The sequence below is a fragment of the Vidua chalybeata genome, chromosome 4, assembly GCF_026979565.1.
Source record: "Vidua chalybeata isolate OUT-0048 chromosome 4, bVidCha1 merged haplotype, whole genome shotgun sequence".
In the NCBI taxonomy this organism is placed as follows: Eukaryota; Metazoa; Chordata; class Aves; order Passeriformes; family Viduidae; genus Vidua; species Vidua chalybeata.
The window spans coordinates 15789819-15809155 of NC_071533.1; the positions used below are offsets into that span (position 1 = coordinate 15789819).

Here is a 19337-nt window from a genome sequence, read left to right on the forward strand (position 1 = left end):
AACAGGAATTGACCATCAGTAACCTCAGCTAAAACAAAATTACAGTAAATGCATACATACTTTCTGTGTATTTATACTCATTTTTATAAATGAATGAGTTTCTGTCAAGACAGCAGATTGTATTTTTTAATAAAGGGCTGAATTAAGCCTGTCCTAAGACCACAGTATGTGTCTAGAGCTGTCTCATAGGCCTGCTTTGTGTCCTGTGCCCTAGTTTCTAACTACTGTGGGGTCACGTCACCTCTCCTCATCCTCCCTCTTCCTAACCAGTGCTGAGGAGGGCAGAGCCATGGGCAGGATCCTGGTGCTACTGTTCCCTGTTGTTGAGCTTTGTGTTGAGGCAGGGTAGGTTTGAAAAGCACTTTAAGCAGAGGTCTGATACCATATTGAACTGGTGGAAAGCAGAAAGAGTAGATACTATGGCATTAGCTCTACTCCCAACAGGTTTAGTTTTCTTCAGCAACTAAAAGAGATGAAAAATTATAGTTTAAAATTTTGAGATGCTACTATATCTCTGACTCTAGAAACCTAGAGCCTCCAGTGTATACACTTAAGCCAGACATGTTTTGTAAGAAGGAACGCAGACACTCCTCTGCAGAGTTGTTGTGCTCCAGGGGCAGCACAGAGGAAGCCCCTGAGACGTGTTTGGCTGCTTGAGGCGTTACACTGGAACAGCAGTAGACTTAACCAGTGAAAATAAGAATTAACCTATATCCTTTCAATCATGCTAAATATTAAGTTTCTTGCTTCCTATGAAGTGAAAAAGTGTTTCCTGGTTATTTTACAAAGCAAACACTGACTATCTTGCAATTAAAATATTAACACATAAACAGAAAGTTGGTTATACAGCATAAACACACACGATGGCAGATCATGCTGTTATCCTGCAATTCCCTAGGATCAATTTACACAGGAAACACAGAGCTGTGTTTCATCATGAAGAAAGAGTTTTATATACTGGAAAGAAAAACTAAGCTACTGTAATGAAAAGTCTTGAGGTTGTGTTTTATGAGGTATCACTACTGTAACTAATGTATCTCTTGATCTGGTAATATAACTACCAGGTGTCTGAATACTGCAACATTTTGAGTAAACAACAGAGAAATAATTTTCTCATTAGTACCCTTTGATATGTTTGCTACATAACTTAGTCATATGACAGAGGTTGATACATACTTCGAAGTGTATATACATTATATTTGGTTACCTCCATTAAATGGCAGGTTTGATATTAGCTACATGTAAAAATAGGCTTTTTATTTCTTTCTAGATTAATTTGTTAGGTGAAAATCAAGAATATTTACAATTGGTTACAAAATTACCTTTAGCAATCCTCTTGTGTGTTTTGCTGCGTATACATGGCTAAGTTCTTCCACCACTGTCATTGGGAAATCTGTAAATACAGAAAGAGGAGTGAGTCAAATTATGCAATGGAGACTTTAGAAGAAAATTTTATTCTTCAAGTATTCCCTTATTCAAATATTTGTATAGAAACATTATGTAATGTGTACTCAGGAAGCACTGTATTGATTTCAGTAGGTGTCATGCAGCACTGTAAGCAATCATGCACTAAAGTAAACTTATTTTTGGAGATGACATCTTCAAACTTGCTTTCTGGTATATCAGGAATCACTTTGCTATGAGTGTAGTTGACGTTTCAAGTGAAAATAATAGTCTATACAAAAGTCTGGTGAAGAACAGAAATAAACAGAATTCCAAACTCTGTCTGTGACACATACAGAAAAACACAAACAGAAAAATTCTAAAGACAGATAAATGATGTGCAACATGTCTACAGTATAGTTATATTTGACTCAGTAATAATCCTCTCTCAGGAATGATAGCTCACTCTGTAACATGAGTCGAATAAATGTTGTTTGTAATTTAGTGCACAGTAAGTTACTGCTGAGAAAGTAAATAGGAGGTGAAAAGGAACATGCCAAGCTTAACATGAGGTTAATTAATTCCTTGAGTTATTTGGCAGTTGTTTGGTTCTGTGGTTTTATAAAATACACTGAATTAAACCCAGGACAGAAGCTGAGAAGAAAAAGTGGATCTACCTATTATTATTATTATTATTTACACAAAGATGAATACAGACACAATGAAATGTAGGCACAAGCACTGACTATCTTCATTCCATTGCTAAACCCCTGCAAACTGGATGATGGTGTAGCTTCTAAGTAGTCACAGAACAGACACAGATGGATTAACTGGGATTTCAGGCAATATGAATTCATACAGCTGGGCTATGTTTGATAATTTAACAGAAATGTTTCTTGTTGAGTTACTGCTCTGTCATGATTTTTTCTGTTTCTGTGTAGTTATCCCTATGACCAGCTTTTTTCCATCTTTGCCAGTGGCACTTCAACAGTAGATGCATCAGACATCTCAAGTAAAAATACAAAAATGCAAAATCTGCTAATTTTCTTAGATTTCTATGCTCTGTAGCTCTCAAGAAACACTTTTTTCTTCCCCACTTCTTTTAGACAATTCGTTATGCTTTTTAGCTTGCTTTGTCTGAGAGCTTGGTAAAGACCTCTCATGAATTAACAGAACTACATGCAGTGCTTTTGTCTGAGAAAAGTATGAACAAATGCATTCTTTGGATATAATAAACTGCTGTCATCAGTGACATGCATAATGTAACATGGGTCAGAGCAAAAGCTATGCAGTCCACGTGGTTATTTTCTGATTCCCTTAAGGTCAATGTAATTCTGTGAAAGATAAAAGTATAGCATATTTTATACATACATACATACATACATACATACATATATATATACATCGTATATATATATACACGCATACACATATATATATATATACACATACATATATATATTTTGCTCATTTGGGTAGAGGAAATCACATTTCAATAATTATGTGTCTATAAATACTTTGTTAGATCTTTAAGCTGTAGCATCAGAAGGATCAAAAATATGATGTAGTTTCAGTATGAGGAGAATAATGCTTTCCTCATGTTAAAAAAGTGTTCTCTTAATTTGTGCATCACTGTATGAGAATGTTAGGTGTGCCAGAACGTTTCTTGGAAACAGCTCAGTATCCATGAAACAGGAACTCAGGGAAAATGAGGTTCAGAGTCTTCTGTGTGGGATGCATGGACTGAGCAATAGAGTATCTTGGAGGTGTAATTGTTTTATTTTTAATTTTTGGTAACTAGGGTCAGTGAGACTCCAGGGAGGCAAGAATGAGTTTGAAGGTACAGTGGAGGTTTATTTGAATGGAATCTGGGGAACAATCTGTGGGAACCATTGGGACAATAACGATGCGACAGTTGTATGTCGACAGCTTGCACTTGGGTAAGTTTCAGTATAATCTACTTTGTAGATCCTGAGGGCTTTTTGTGTTTGATGATTGCTTTTTCTGTTTGAAAGTGAATGCTGAAGTTGTTCTGCTCAGAATACTTTGCTGGCTTCATCTACATTACACATCAAAGAGGACAATCAGTATTTCCTCAGAAAGCTGAAGATAGGCTCTGGACAGGAGCAGACTGTGCAAATGCTTCGCTTTCAAAGTGAAATGTGTGAACAGGGCAGCAAGCTTCAACAAACTGCTCTACTGGACATCTGGGAGATGTCCACATGGACAGAATTATGTAGTCCGGTCCTGATCTCACACATCTAAGTGTGAGATTAACTAAGCCAATTAACAGCTCCAGTGAGGTTATTGAATCTATAATGATGTAAATGTGGCCAGGATTAGACTCAACATGGGCTCCTAATCACAGGAAAACTCCTAATTCTCAGGGGCAAGGGGTTATCCTAGTAATCACCCAAATGACACCTGGAACTCATCCTACATTTTTGGCATATGGCAACACTTTAGAGCTACAGTCATACTGGGCAGGTTGAAAATCCCTACACTGTCCTCGCTGACCACTACTTCCCACTGCTGCCAGAATGGAGTTAATCAACAGCACCCTTTAGCATAAGTTGGCTGCCTTTATTGCCTTTCTAATATTTCTTTCACTCACATACCAAAGCATTGGTTTTGCTTGCTACAAGCAGTAAGAGGCTTTTATAGCAGACTTGCACTGTGACATTCCTAATGATTAATCCACTTTTTCAGACTGCTAGCCAGAATTAAATCTAAGCTGGTTTATAATGTTCAATAGTAATCTGGATGCACCATACCAACTTATAAAAATATAAAGATTAGATGAGATAAAAGTTCAGCCATCTGGAGGCTGTGATTTTGCTTATGACTTCAGTTGTCTACGTGGAGTAGCTTCTTCCCTCATTTTCATGTAAGTCCTATCTGCTTTCCATACTCTGAACATTTCAGGTGAACAAGGCCGCTGTTAGCAAAAGTAGTTCAGCAATATGGGTGAATGGTTTTGTCTTTTCAACAGAAATAGCTCAAAGCTGAACCCAGGCCAAAAAAGCCCCAAGCAAACACTAGCTAAAAGTTGGAGCTATCTTGAATGTTTTGCAGAAATTTGGATCTCTGTACTACCAGGTGAACTCATGAGGTATTACTGGTGCTTTTCAGGTGCTCCATCTATCTATTCCTTTGATATCACCATATTTGGGCTTTGTTTTAATTAATTTCATTGTGCTTTGCAAGGAATAGAAGATGGCTCTGTAAGTGTTGCTGTAGATTCAGCATAAGAAAGAGAGCTGTTTATAAAATGTTCTAGGTGGATGGGAATGGCTGAATAAAGAAAAATGGATGGGGGCCTAATCTAATGGAGTGTGAGGTGGTTGCACTACCCCGTCATCACAGCCACAATACAAGGCATTTATGGGCAGAGCATGGTACATCTTCATGGAGTAAAGGACAGAATAAGGGAGAAAGGCCTGATGGCATTACCCCTCCTGTAATTGCAACTGCAGGGGGCTGGTACTGTAGATTCACCTATGGACTGTGGACTCTCCACTGGATTTTGTAGTTAAGAACTGGGAGAGCATGAATGTAGCTGGCTCTGCAGCAATACAGTCACTGTACTAAAATATCCCACAACAAAATGGTGAGAACTGGGTCACATCTGTTACATTTCTTTGTGCAGAAGACAATGCTGAATTGTATGAAAATGTGATGAATTTACACTACTGAAGAAAGCTCTTTCTTTTCTACTCCAAGATTTTTATATGAGAAAATGTTCCCACTTCCCTTCCTCCCACTCTGATGCCCTATCTTGATTATTTTTACAGGGAAAGAGGTACAGCAAAACACATACCCTTTTCTGGATTAGGCCTTATTCCTGTTTTTTGGAGTGAAGTGCATTGTTGTGGTGACGAAGAAAATATACTGTTATGTGAAAAAGACACCTGGCAAGATGGGATATGTCCTCAAAAAATGGCAGCTGCTGTCACATGTAGCTCCTCCCTGGGTAAAATATACATATGTTTTTCTCAAGTCCTTGTTTTATTTAAGTAGAAGTTGTAATAATTACAGTAATTAAATTAGAAAAAGTGTTAAAATTTCTTGGAACAGATTATACAGATTGAATAACTGCATCATAAACTGCTGCAAATACCTCAAGCAGCACCTAGCTTAGCAACTTTTTACCTTTCCATAAGCAACAACAAATTGTTTCTTTCAGATGTAGGTTGTGAGAAAGAATAAAGTAACAAGAATCTCTGGGTGTAAAATGAGGACTGTTTCCCTGTGTTTTTTTAATGCCAAAATTATATTATTAGGAAAACAAATATCATTAATGTTTTTAAGATATTTGATACTATATTAATCTACATGCTAACTAAATGGGCGGGCATGCCATCAGATTTAAGATAGTGCTGCCTCAAGGAGGGCTGGGCTGGCAGTGCTGGGGAGATGGCAATGCCAATCTCTTCAGCTGAAACCAAAACGTGTAACTGCGGCCAGTTCTGTGTTGCCTTTCTTCTCCTACTTATGTTTTTATCCAAAAAAGTTGGGTGCATTTTTATCCTAAAGATTTATTAATAATGAGCAATATTTTGATAAATGGTTTTTAAAATAAATTTTTTGTCTTAGAAAACTATTGAGTAGAGGGAAGGGAGAATCTTTTCAAGCTAGGAGACAAAGAATGAAAACAAAAAGAGTTTTACCTAAAGAAACTGAAAATTATAAATGTTTTTCACATTTTTCAGGTTCTATTGCAACTAGCCTTTAAAAATATTTACAACCCCCCCCCCATATTTCATATCAGTGACACACTAATGTGATATTGGAGAAATGCCCTCAGTATTGTTGTTTTGGGGGTTTTTAATAACCAAGAATTAAATAGTAGCATTAATTGGTTGGACAGTTATACAAATATTACTCAAATTTAAATCATTTGGATGTTAAATATGGTGGAACTTTAAAATAACCTTGTTCACATTACAGCAAGTATGGGGTTTTATATGGCTTTAAACTGTTTCTATTCATATAGATTTATTTAGTAGTGATGCTTTCAAGACAGTTTCTTGGTACACCAGAAGAGAGCTACGGATTTTAAAAGACTGGAAGCAAGCAGGGAACAATACTTGCACAATTCAGCTGACACTCCAGAGTCAAAGAGATTTCACTGCTCTGACTGGATTTTCTAATGGAATGAGAAAACCCAAGGATTAATTTTTATTTCTGTGTCTGTCACATAATTTTTACCTCTTCAGATTTTATCCAACTTTGCTCGTACTTGTAGAAAAGTAGCTCTACTGACTGATTCAGTATTTGGCCTTACAGTGCTAAGTGTATGTGAATGCTGTGACACTTAGGTAATTCGATCAATATGGTTACTTGTATGTGTACAATTTTTCAGCTTGTGAGAGTGGAGCATAACGGAACTCACTTTACTTTCAGATTTTCTATCTAAGTAGAAAAAAGAAAATGTGGTTCTTGAGTGATGTCAGAGAAACCATTAAGCCATCTTCCTCCTTCTTTACTATCAGAATGATATTTTAGGACATGAATGACCTGTTCTATATCCTGTGTTTGCTCCCAGGCCCTGTGTTCACTCCGATCCGGCTGGCCGGTGGGAGCAATGCCAACGAAGGAAGAGTGGAAGTCTACCATGGTGGCCAGTGGGGCACAGTCTGTGATGACCAGTGGGATGATGCAGATGCTGAAGTTGTCTGTCGGCAGCTTGGCTTTGGGTTTGTTTTTCTACATGTTTGTTATTCCAACAGCAAAGCAGGAGAGTTATCAGACCGTCAGCTGAAGCTAGGAGAAGCGTAATTGTCAAAAAACGCTCCTTTAAAATCATACTGATACTTTGGAGCAGTAACTAAGTTTATTTATAGAAGATTCAGGTACAGTGACATTAATTTCAATTCCCTGGAATGAGTTTTCAGTGTCACATGATAGGGCCTATTTTGTCTGTTTGGCCAGACAGATAAAGAATGTCTCAGAATAAATGTTGACTTTGTAGTGAAAACTCACTACAATTCCTGTAAAGTTTCAATCCAAACCTGTAGGTGAAGAAATTTTTGACTGTTCAAATCCTTACAATCCATTTTACTGCAGAGTCTGACAGCCTCCTGGCTTTGGCACAAGAACTCTACTTTGTCAGGAAGGGTATGTTTTTTGGCATGCTTGTGAGAATCTCTCTAGATTTGTTTAAATCATGCATCTCTGAAGATTGTCAGTTTGCATACACTGAGCTAGAGATCTCTTTGAAGTTTTGACAGTTAAGCTTGTCAGTGATTTTATCTGAACTAAGCATGGTCCGAAATACAGCTACAGCAGCAGAACAGGATTTTCTTGATTCACTTTCTTAACAGCCAGGGGGGATTTTGATACCCCATGGATGATAAGTATTGGTATTTGCAGAAAAATGCTGCAGAGGTGGGAGACTAAGAGGAAAACTACTGGACCAGAGAGGAAGGAGATGAGGACAATTGGGATGGAAGGGCAGTAGGGTTGAAGAGGGAAAGAACTAGGAGCAAGAAGCAGAGAAGATGCTGGGTGGTACCCCATGCAGGAGAAGGGGATTATGTCTGAGACAGATTGGATGAGAACTAAGCAGGTAAATGCAGAGGCGACTGAAACAGAAATTGCCTGTTCAAGCCTGCTGGGACTACAGTGAAGTGAAAGAAGTGGTATTGAAGGTAGAAAGTTCTGTGGCATTAATGGGTGATTCCCAGAGTGTACTTGTTTAGTAACTGAGGCCTTGAGCTGCCCATGCCACCCAAATTAGCCCAGAAGGATGACAACTGTGGACTAGTTTAAAATATTGTAGATCTCCTGCTGAGCCAACACAGGAACCAATATGCTTCTCTGACACCAGATTTTTTCCCCCCAGCTTATTTTATGTTGTATTTCTATATTCCTGTACATTTTCAATTGTGAATACCTAATGGAAAGTCTATCTTCTTGCAGGCTTTTCTTGCTTTTGACTTGAGCTGCTATTAATAGGTTTGAGGAGTTATCAAGCCCCGCTTTGCATTTCTGTATACTAATGACAAGTGTAATGCTCTTAGCCTGCCTCCTTCCTGACGACACTAAAACTTTTTATTACTTATATTTAATCATCACAAACTGCAGTTCTGTAATGCTTCTAATTTTATTAGTTTTTCCGAGTAAATCAGTTGTATCAAGATGGTGCTAAACCTGCTAAGTCTTTCTGAAATATGTCTAGAGATTTAGAGATTTACAGAATTTCTCAAGTAAGCAAGATGTCACAACAAACATGCCAATTAATATGAAATGAAACCAACTTACCAAGAGTGGCAGTAGACCAGTTCTGAAGAACTAAAAATAATCCAAATTTGCATACTGTTAATACATCTGGAAACATGCCAGAAACTGTAAAAGTAAAACTTCTCAGTAAGCAGGTTCCCACACCCCTTTAACTTTTCTGTAGCACTCCTGTAAAACTCCAGAATATGAATCTACCATTAATAGGTGGAAAATAATGGTAACGTCTTTTATTATTTGGTTTCCTAAATAATTTTTGCTTGACACAAATTCCCCTGGTTATAATGTTGGGATGTGTTGTATCTGCCTAACTCCAGAGACTCTTACTGGAATATGGTATAAATTGTAAAAGCATTCAGAGCAGCCCATCATTATATCTTTGATTTCAGCCAGATGCTTTGAATAAAGATTTTTTCCTTAATATTTTCGATATATTTCTGCCAGCATTTTTATCAGATACACTGGAAAAACAATATGTTTTTTTAGTTAATTTAAACTAATGCTTTAGATAGGTAAATCATTACAGTCCAAAATTTAGACATTTCAATCTTGCCATTTCAAACTAGAGTGAATATAGGAACAGAGAAAACATTGAGTGGAAAGAAACCAAACCATGGCTAATATTTATATATTAAAGACATGATATTTTAAACAGAATTAGAAAAATCCTGATAGATGATACAGGGTTAAACACTGCATAATTTCTGTAATTATAAAACAATGGAGTGTTTTCAATCAACATAGTTTTTTGTGCTCAAAATCCGTTCTGCTGACAGAGAATATACCCCATACAAGGCTAGTCATTGACTGCCTCCTGTTCTTATTTCTATTGCTGATGGGTGATAATGACACTTGTCAAGTCACTTAAGATCTCTTTGCTGTGGTTTTCACAGGACTAAATAGGGAACAATCACATTTATCTGGGTATATGATTAATGTGCTTTGAGGTCAACAGGTGAAAGTCACTTTAGAAATATATATTGGATTATTTTTACTATATATAGATATTAAATGAGTATTAAAATTAGAATCCTCATACCCAAGCTGTTCATCTGTAATCTCTCCTAGGAAAGTTAAAAGTCAAAGGCACAGGAAAGGAAAATCTCCAGCTTGCTTCCTTCTGACTGGGTGCTCCTTGCATTTCCACAGGGGTGTTGCCAGGGCATGGAGCCAGGCTTACTTTGGAGAAGGCTCTGGCCCTGTGCTGCTGGATGAAGTACAGTGCACAGGAAATGAACTCTCGATAGAACAGTGCCCAAAAAGCTCCTGGCAAGAACACAACTGTGGCCACAAAGAAGATGCTGGTGTTTCCTGCACACCTCTCACAGGTACCCCAGTGTTCAATCATCACAGGAAAAAATGGGACAAAGGCAGAGTTCACAGCTCTGGAAAAAACTTCTGAAGTTTGCAGAGGCACAAACCCAGAACGGATGCAGTAAAGGCAATGTTATTGATTTTGCTTTAGAATAACAACGAGATCTAAGAAACACTGATCCTTGTTTTTGTTTTCCCTTGTTACGGGCACAGATGGTGCACTGCGGCTCACAGGTGGGAAGGGCAGTCACGAGGGCCGCCTGGAGGTCTATCACACAGGGCAGTGGGGCACGGTCTGTGATGACGGCTGGACAGAGCTGAACACACAGGTGGTTTGCTGGCAGCTGGGATTTAAGTAAGATTACTGGATATTGGATATCTGACTCCGTGACTTGAGCATGATGACAAACAGTTACATGGACCCTATTTAAAGAGTCTGCTTTTTAATATTAGCTGAGTGCTTCAAAGAAACAACCAAGTTAAAATCCATTAAAGCCTGCTTTCCTCAGTTTCACAGAGGTATTTAGGCCTTAGTTTAGGTAGGAAAACCTTCAACAAGCATGATTTAGCAGCCTTTATTCACTGAGTTCCTTCCAATTCTCTTTCTTTGCTGAGATCAATGCAGGTGCTATAGAGAAGAACTGATTTTGATTTCTATTTCCCCTATAAAAGTTTGCTTCTTCTAAGTCTTTGCTTGTTGTACAGTCATTAATGACAGACATTTTCAAGGTGTAAGTATTTCTGCACTACCTCAGAAAAATCCCATTTGTTTTATGCATTCAGTCTTCCCTACTTTTCCTACTGATCTCTGGCTACAAAGATATATTCTCAGTAGGTGACTGAAGTCTTGACTTCAAATTGTAACAGCTGACATCCAAAAAAAGGATTTTGTCTCAGACTGTGACATTTAAATGTATACAGAATACTAAGAACATGCTTAAAGCCTCAGAGTCATTGAGCCAGCCATATGCTTGGTTGAAGAACAGCCTTAATCAAAGGCATTACATTCTTAAGTTTATACTAATGTAACAGTAATTCCTTAAAAAAAAACATTACTGAAGAGGCAGCATATGGTGCTCTCACTGAATCTAGTGCTAACTGAACCTGCTTACTGAGAATACTTGAGAAATCTTTATTTCCTCAGGAATATCACTTTCTTTTCTCATGCTTAAGCAACATGTGTCCTCTGATCACTGTGGACCAAAACATACCTCTATGTTGTGCAGGTATGGGAAAAGTGCAGGTATGGAAAAAGAGAGCTACTCAGAAGGAAGCTCTGGGCCCATCTGGTTGGATGATGTGATCTGCTCTGGGAAAGAGACAAACCTTCTGCAGTGCTCCCGGCGGGAGTGGGGGAAGCATGACTGCGACCATCAGGAGGATGTCAGACTTATCTGCCATCCAGAAAATGACAGCCACAAGCGCTCACTTGGTAAGGAAGATATTTGCTAAAGTCACAGTATGAGTATTGCTGTGGATACAGATCCAACCAAAGTACAGGATACTTAAGGGTTCTCAAAATCCTGGTATTTGTCAGATGGGTGCAAGGAAAGAACAGGAAGGGAAAAAAACTAACTTTTCTCCTAAAGATCACAGGAAGTAATCAAGTTTTGTTTAGAATGTAAGCCTCCAGAACATTAAAGCTCAATCCAGATTTGCAAGGTAACAAAGTCACATTCCAGAGATGTCGTTGTCTCAGTCTCCCCTAGATTTTGAACGTATTCAGCACTTCCTGATGGTGTACTTAATTTTACTTGGCACTTCTCTACCTTCAAGTAATGCTTGGTGTCAAATGCTGGAGACATACCTCAGCACTGAGGAATACAAATCAATAGTACATCCTCCTATGGCTTTGCACTCAGATAATCCAAAACAAGGGATATGGAGAAGATGGGAAGTTCAGAGATAGCAAGAAGGTAGGGTGAGAAGCATGAAATTATTTCTGTGTTACTACTGCCTATCATTTATATTGGGTCTAGGTGAATGGGCCCCACTCGCTGACCAGGACAGAATGAAACTACACACCCAGACAAAAGAGTTAGTTCCAATGTCAAAGACCTACAAACTTGTATGAAAATAAAGAGAATAAAAAGACTTATGAGAAATGATAGAAAAATACCAATGACACAGTGATAAAAATATAAACAAAATAATATAGAAACAAATATAAACAAATAAATGGCAAAGATGCCTAAATCCACATGCAGAAAATTAAACAATAATTCTGGCTATGAGATATGTGCAGTAGAAACTACAGGGGAACAATGGGTTGCACAGCGATTCTGAAAAAGTTTCATTTTTACAATTTGCTACATGAAGTGTGTAGCTTGTCAGTATGTAGTCTTTTATAAAATTGCTGCCAATGCCGTTTCACTTAGCCAAGAATATTTCAGTTGAATTTGAAATTGGTATTATATGCCTGTTTCCTTGAAATCACAGTCTGAAGGTTTATCCCACAAACTACAACATGGTTTTATTGCACAATGTTGCTACTTGTTATATCATTCAGCACTTCCTTCCACATGTACTTTGTGAGTCTCTCAGTCTTTACAGGCTTATTCTATATAGCCCTCTCACCATCCAATGAATGTTTTGTGTTGCAGTACATATATCAAATCCTATTTGTTAGAAAGAATTCCCTCAAGGCAAAAATAACAAGAATTCAATTCATGACTGTTGTCTTTCCAGATGCAAACCATCTGTGCCACTTTGCTCAAATTTCTATAAAATATCTCTGCTGAAGGAGTCTGGTTCAGTTAAATACATCCATATGGTTACATTCTCACATCCCCACTACCAGAATGCTATATTAATTTTGTGCTCATAAATATATATATATATGTTTTCTAAACCACAAGAAAATGAGACAACAATAAAATATTACTTCAAAATAAATAAATAACAATAAAATATTAGTAGTATTCTGTGCCTCTATTTGGTTAATAGAACTATAATTCTCACCTAAGTTGTATTCTTCCAGAACATATCAGTTCAACAAGAAAATAAGACAGTTTATCTGACATTTCCTAGGAGATTTCTGATTGGAAAGTGGACAAAGTGTTGTTACCATTTACTTCTCAGCATTTGAAAAAGCATTTTTTTCCCATAAGGATAAATTCAGTGGAAAACAAAAAAGAAATTAGTAGATGATAGGACTTAAGGAAACACAGAAATTACAGAGCACTAAAAAGGAGATAGGATATACTACAATAATGACATTTGTTCAGTAAGATCATGACAGCGTAAGTTAACAGAATATTGGTGAAGTTAATCCTTGTAACTGTCCAGACAGTTTGAACTCCAGCATAAGCAATATGCTATAAATTACATCGGAAGCAAACATACTTGGATTTTATCTTCAAATATTTTCACATTAATGTAATGACTTAGGCCAGATTTAACTAGATTTAACAGATTTAACAGATTTAACCCTGACCAGATTCATGTTTGGTATACAGAAGTTATGCATACCCTAAACTAATCTGAATTAAATATCAAGTGCAGCTATCTCAAAATACTGCTTTTAGAGTGCAATTAAGTAATTCCTCATCCTCACATATTTAGAAAAGATTAGGAACAGGTTAGAAGAATGAGGAAGAGTCTTTTCCATTATTCTAAAAAGCAACTCTCATGAGTATATTAAAGATTATAAAGTATGCTATACAAAAAGATTGAGAAGGTGATTCTCCCTTGACCATTACAAAGAGGCCACAGAGGAATTCATAACTGTTTTAAGGGTATTTGCATTGCTTGCGGGCTATAGAGGAATTTTAGAGTAAGTAAGAATTAATTATGTACTTTGCCTAATGAGTCAAAACTTAACTAGAGGCTAAGCACTGCAGAAACCATGATCAACTAAGTCTGACTAATCCACATAAGTGAAATTTCATATTATGAATGTATGTGAATAAACAATCAATTTAAATTGCTAGAAAAAGAATCTAGAATAACATGCTGCAGAACAATGTGTATAGTGATAAGGAATAGTTGAAGTTCAACACAATGCTGCGGTATTTTTGCCGAGACAGTGGTTAGGAGGAGCAGCAGCAACCAGTTTGAGAATGGATTTACAGACTGACATACAGTTACATTCACCCGTAAAGTTACTGTAAGGAAAACCTGTCCAGCTTGTATGGGTATCTTATCAAAGGCATCTCAGGTGTTTTCTACCATTTGTATAGAATTGCAGTCAATTTCTGAACTATGTCACATATTGGCTTGGAATGAAGGAATCAGCTGAAGAGTAAAGTACAGTAGTACTTAGTATTTGTCTTGTAATTTGTACAAACTGCTTCATTTTGCCAGCCAGGATGAATATGACTACTTTAACCACTGATATTAGGCTTGTTGAATGTAAATATCAGTTGTACTAAGTATAATGAAAATAACTAAAAGTACCAGTTCTTGCTTCTGTTGCTGTGAGCTGACAGCAGTAATTTATTCCCAGGTCCTCCCATCAGGCTGATGGATGGTGAGAATAAGAAGGAAGGACGTGTGGAGATTTTTATCAATGGCCAGTGGGGCACAATTTGTGATGATGGATGGTCTGATAAGGATGCAGCTGTAGTCTGCCGACAGCTTGGCTACAAGTAAGAGAACTCATTAAGCTGTTTGTCAAGTTATGTTTTCTGTATCTAAAAATCTTAAGTTTCTGCAACCAAATACCACAAACATGTCTAATAAGATAATGTATGTCTTTTAAAACTTGTCAGTTTGGCATTCATGTAGAAAAATGTATTCCTACTATTTGTATGAAAATGAGTAAGGCTGTGTCTTCAAAAAGAATGTTCATTAAGTAGCATAACTGGGAATGGGAATGTCAGTATTCAAAAGTGTGTCAGCCTGACTGGCAACAGAAATGCAAGTTAGTGCAAGTTATTAAATATTTTTCATTAGAAGTTAAACATTTCAAATTATTAAATCTATTAAATAAATACAAAATTTAGTTGTCATATTCGTTTCAAAAACAGGTCAGTGTCCACAGTCACAAGGCGTGGAAATGATGACTGCAGATTCAGATGCAGGCACACCAGCTACTGAATTCCTAATTTAATGGAGTTTTTCCTTCATTTACTGATCTGGCTAGATTTGATGTAGCTCAAAGATCTGATGAAACTGTTACACAAGGGATTATGGCTTCAGTCTGCATGACAGTAATTTCAATAAGCTTCATTTAATACAGGGATAGACCTGACAGAACAGACCCACCCTCTAATTAAAACCACTGCAACATATGTGTCACTTTTGAAAGAAATCACTTAATCAGGCTTACACCACTCATCAGCATTTTTCTTCTGGATACCCAAGAGCAGCAAAAAGATAACAACTACAGGGCAGATATATAAATAGCAGTACTAATAAGACTTGAAAAATACCCAGAATAGTAATGAAATACAACAGGAAATTAGTGAAATGCCTTCTCAGAGTGTATCTATAAACAAATTTGAGCTGAAGAAATACATATCATATTATCTGTTTGTTGTATCTAACAATGTGAAGTTTGTCCAACCAATATCATCACACTGTGTCTGAACACACAATATATACCTTGTAAAAACTCCCTGGTATTCATTTAGTAAAAGCCTATTTAAAAGCAGTACTACAATATGGCTTCAAAATGGCAAAACTTGACTTACAAATCAATATATCACTCTTACAAGTTACCTAACTATTTAATTCTAGCATAGGTGTCCATCTATCTTAATCCACTCGATTTCCTCATTAACAATATCATGAATAATAAAAATAACAATACTTCATCTGAACAGCTCAGCATTGTTATTGTGCATGGCCTTTGGTGTGGGAAAACTGAGAGGAAAAGACCTGAAGCCACTTCTCTCCAGGGATAGATATGAATAGACAAAAAGGTTGTTTCTCTGAGGGTCATCAGTGCATAAATAGCTGGCTTGGAAAGCAGCAATTAAGGGACACATGTTTGTTAGGGGTGCACTAAAGCCAATTGTAAGGGCACATTCCAGCATGTAACAAATACACAGATTTGTACAACATTTGTATCTTCAGAGATTTCTCAATTATATGAAATAATTTCATCCATTTAGCTGCACTCCTTGCTCAAGAACACCACGATTTTTTACAGTTGTTTCCTGAGATGTTCTTCAGTGGGGGTTGGTTTGGGTTTTCTCTGGTGCTGTTGGTTGCTTGGTTAGCTGGGTCTGAAAAGCTTTCATTCCCATTATCAACAAACTGAGAGATTACTGATGCTCAGTAAGAGATAGATTGTTTTCATACAAAGGTAGGAAGAAAGAGGTAGTGCCCTTATTAAGTAACTGATAAGATTCGGGAGAGAGAATTCTGTACTAAACTGCAATAAATACTTCTCTGGGGAAGGATAAGAATACTGTGGTTGGTGATTGACAACAAAGTAGTTTTCAATATCCTGAAGAACTTTAGAACAATGTCCTAAAGCAGAAACTTTGTTATTTGACAGAGATACCAAAACCAGGTAAGAATTTACAATGAGTGCATGTACTGTGTCACTGTGTTGTAACAGCAAACATGGACACATGAGCAGCCCAGAGGTATCACAGTTGGACTTATTTTTTTGTAGTTATCTGTAATCAGAGTATCCCTCACAAAAGAAAAACATTTGGAGCAAGAGTCACACTATTTGGGACTGACAAGTCAAATAATAGTAAACTCATTAGGCAGAGATTGTCCTATACTGGTTCCAAAGGCAGTTATGGCTTTGGATTATCTAGCAAATATCTCCTAACCATGGTAATTGAAAGTATGTAAGGCCTTGTGGTATCATCTCTCACATAGCATTTCATGAGCTTCTCTTTCCTAGCTTTTTATAATTTCTGTATTCTAACCAATGTTCCTTACTTGGAAATCCTGCCCACCTACTCTTCAGTACATAGTAAAAAAATCCACACAGGCAAAGCTATCCACGTGCAGAAGTTTCAAAACTGAGAAAGCTCCTGTGTTACTTTCATGTTTCAGTTAGATGGATGTGGCAATTGAGAGCTGGTTCAGTTTGAGCCAGCCACACTTCTACTGTGACGAAGCTTTGAAAATGGTTTGACAAATCAGGATTCCTCCCCAACAGACCAAACCCAGCTCAGGAAGGGATGTAAACTCTTCATGCCATTCTCACCTACCTTCCCCAACACTGCAGGTATTAAAGAGCTACAAAAAGAGCTGTAATGGGAGAGAAATACTTTCTTGCCGAATACATTTTCATAGTCAAATTCTCTTTCTCTGCTACAGCATTTCATCACATCTGCAGTTACAGTTCTGTATGCACAGAAGCAGTACTTAAACAATATACAATTATAAAATATCCTTTAAAAGGAAAATCTGTATTTTAATTTTATGGAATTCCATATATCCTTATCCCAGTAAAATGTCAGTAAATTGCTCTTAACCAATAGTACTTCAGGCACACTTAGAGGTGTCTGTGGCTTCCTGCCGCACTTCTCTGTATAGCCAGTTGGGTGGTCTCTCACTCATAATTCCTTCTGCCTGTTAAACCATATACAACAAAACATCTATTTATAAATTAAGACGATTACTGTAAGTAATTAACAGTAATACTCTATCACAGGAGCTGTCAAGTGATATGTTTAAATGCTACACAAGCACCAAATACTGGGTTCCTCCCAAGAACAGGGGAGTGCAGACACTGAACTGGTCTCCAGTCACATGACATTTTTAGACCTCAAATATGAAGTGTCCTGTAAAAGATAACATGGTAGTAAAATATTTTAATAACTACTAACAACTGATGGGTTTGTACATCATCGCTCCTACTGCACCACAAGTATACCGCATTTAACTGGCCAATCTTTCTGAGGGAATCAGACCTGAACAAATTATTTTTAGCTCTCACAGATGCTTGACTTTATACGAGGATTAAAGAGATTATGAAAAAGCTTTCACATATTTTGTTTTATGGCAAAATGTAATGCTGATATAATGTAAAATACTTTGCACACTGCCTTCTAACCAGATACACAAAAGCAGTTTTTAAACATCAATGAAATGTAGCAATTTTGTCACTATTTTATTTTTTCTACATACCAGAATAAGAGAGGTGGTGAGAAGGTGCTTGTTATCAAGTGAAACAGTGACAGGGTTTTGGAATGAAACCTCAATGTCTTTGACTGCTCACTTGGAAATTTGAGTAAAATGTAGAAAAATGGCTCAAAATGTTTAATAATAAAAAATATGCTCTGTTTGCAGAGGTCCAGCTAGAGCAAGGACAATGGCCTATTTTGGTGAGGGCAAAGGCCCGATCCATGTGGATAATGTCAAGTGTACAGGAAATGAGAGATCCTTGGCAGACTGCATTAAGCAGGACATTGGGACGCACAACTGCCGGCACAGCGAGGATGCGGGGGTCATCTGTGACCATCTAAGCAAGAAAGTCCCTGGGAACAGCAATAAAGGTGAGGCCCCTGTCATGAGGGGCAGACCAACAGGTCCAGGTGAGCATGTCTCTTCTTCATGGTAAGAAGAGATAGACTTAACAATCTCACCTCACAGAGGAAACAGTTTTATCAAAAACAATTATAGAACAAAAGGGGTGTGAATCCTCTCTGCTGACACTGTGTGAGCTTATTCTTTGCAGCTGCACAAAGGAAGCACCAAGACTACTCAATCAATACAGGGTATTTGTTGCCATGGTTTAAAGCAGCCATGTTCATTAAGCTGCTTGAGGGATATGATGCGAAAACCTAAACAGCTCCTTTGAGCTTTTCAAGGTATAGGTTATCCTCAGATAAGGACTGGGACCTGTGTGGTTGGCCAAGGTCTGCTTCCACTTACAGGAAGTAAGGAAGAGCCCTATAAAATCCTACATGTAAGAAACAAATGCATAAATGACTCTGATCACAGTCAAAAGAACTCAGCTACTAAGCATTTCTTGAAAGAATTCACTGTATTTTCCTCAGTCAAAAGATCTCACCTCTAAAGAATTTATTTTCCCCAATCAAAATTTGCCTGTAAAAAACTACCATGAAACAGAGTTTTTTTTAAAAGTTACCTCTCATTGAATATTGGCCGCTTTTCATGTTGAGTTTAACACTCTCTACATCTCCCTTTCTGGTTTAGATTCTCTTGCTTCTGTTTGTGGGCTGAGGTTACTCCATCGTCGACAAAAACGAATAATTGGTGGGAGAAATTCTTTACGGTAAATAATTGGTAAAGACAAATAATTTTGAATATAAGGCTTCTAAGACATGTATTTACCAGAACTGGTTTGCCAATTTTACAGTTTTATTGTAGGCTTGTTGTTTGTTTTTCTTTTGACTTGTCATGATGTAGGAATAGAAATATACCAAAAGCAAATTTGGCAGGAAATGAGAAAGTATTAATTGCTAAGTACTTGCAGCATTAGTTGAAAATCTGTAGATGCTTGAACGGGTTAAATTTTT

The 19337-nt window shown here is 37.3% G+C and overlaps 2 protein-coding genes across 4 annotated transcripts in view; one reads left to right on the forward strand and one right to left on the reverse strand.

Annotated features, from left to right (window-relative positions):
• The window catches only part of METTL14 (methyltransferase 14, N6-adenosine-methyltransferase subunit), a 68853-nt gene that overhangs the window by 36941 nt on the left and 12575 nt on the right, over nucleotides 1-19337 (reverse strand). For all 3 annotated transcript variants that reach the window (XM_053941363.1, XM_053941362.1, XM_053941361.1), the window contains exon 3: nucleotides 1323-1393. The gene's annotated coding sequence lies outside the window, so the exon portion shown is untranslated. The remainder of the gene's footprint in view (nucleotides 1-1322; nucleotides 1394-19337) is intronic.
• The window catches only part of PRSS12 (serine protease 12), a 33379-nt gene that overhangs the window by 4935 nt on the left and 9107 nt on the right, over nucleotides 1-19337 (forward strand). Inside the window, exons 2-10 of the mRNA XM_053941360.1 lie at nucleotides 3185-3323; nucleotides 5178-5356; nucleotides 6932-7082; nucleotides 9775-9953; nucleotides 10153-10294; nucleotides 11166-11371; nucleotides 14387-14528; nucleotides 18145-18350; nucleotides 19015-19093. Of these exons, the coding sequence (XP_053797335.1) occupies nucleotides 3185-3323; nucleotides 5178-5356; nucleotides 6932-7082; nucleotides 9775-9953; nucleotides 10153-10294; nucleotides 11166-11371; nucleotides 14387-14528; nucleotides 18145-18350; nucleotides 19015-19093 (1423 nt within the window). The remainder of the gene's footprint in view (nucleotides 1-3184; nucleotides 3324-5177; nucleotides 5357-6931; nucleotides 7083-9774; nucleotides 9954-10152; nucleotides 10295-11165; nucleotides 11372-14386; nucleotides 14529-18144; nucleotides 18351-19014; nucleotides 19094-19337) is intronic.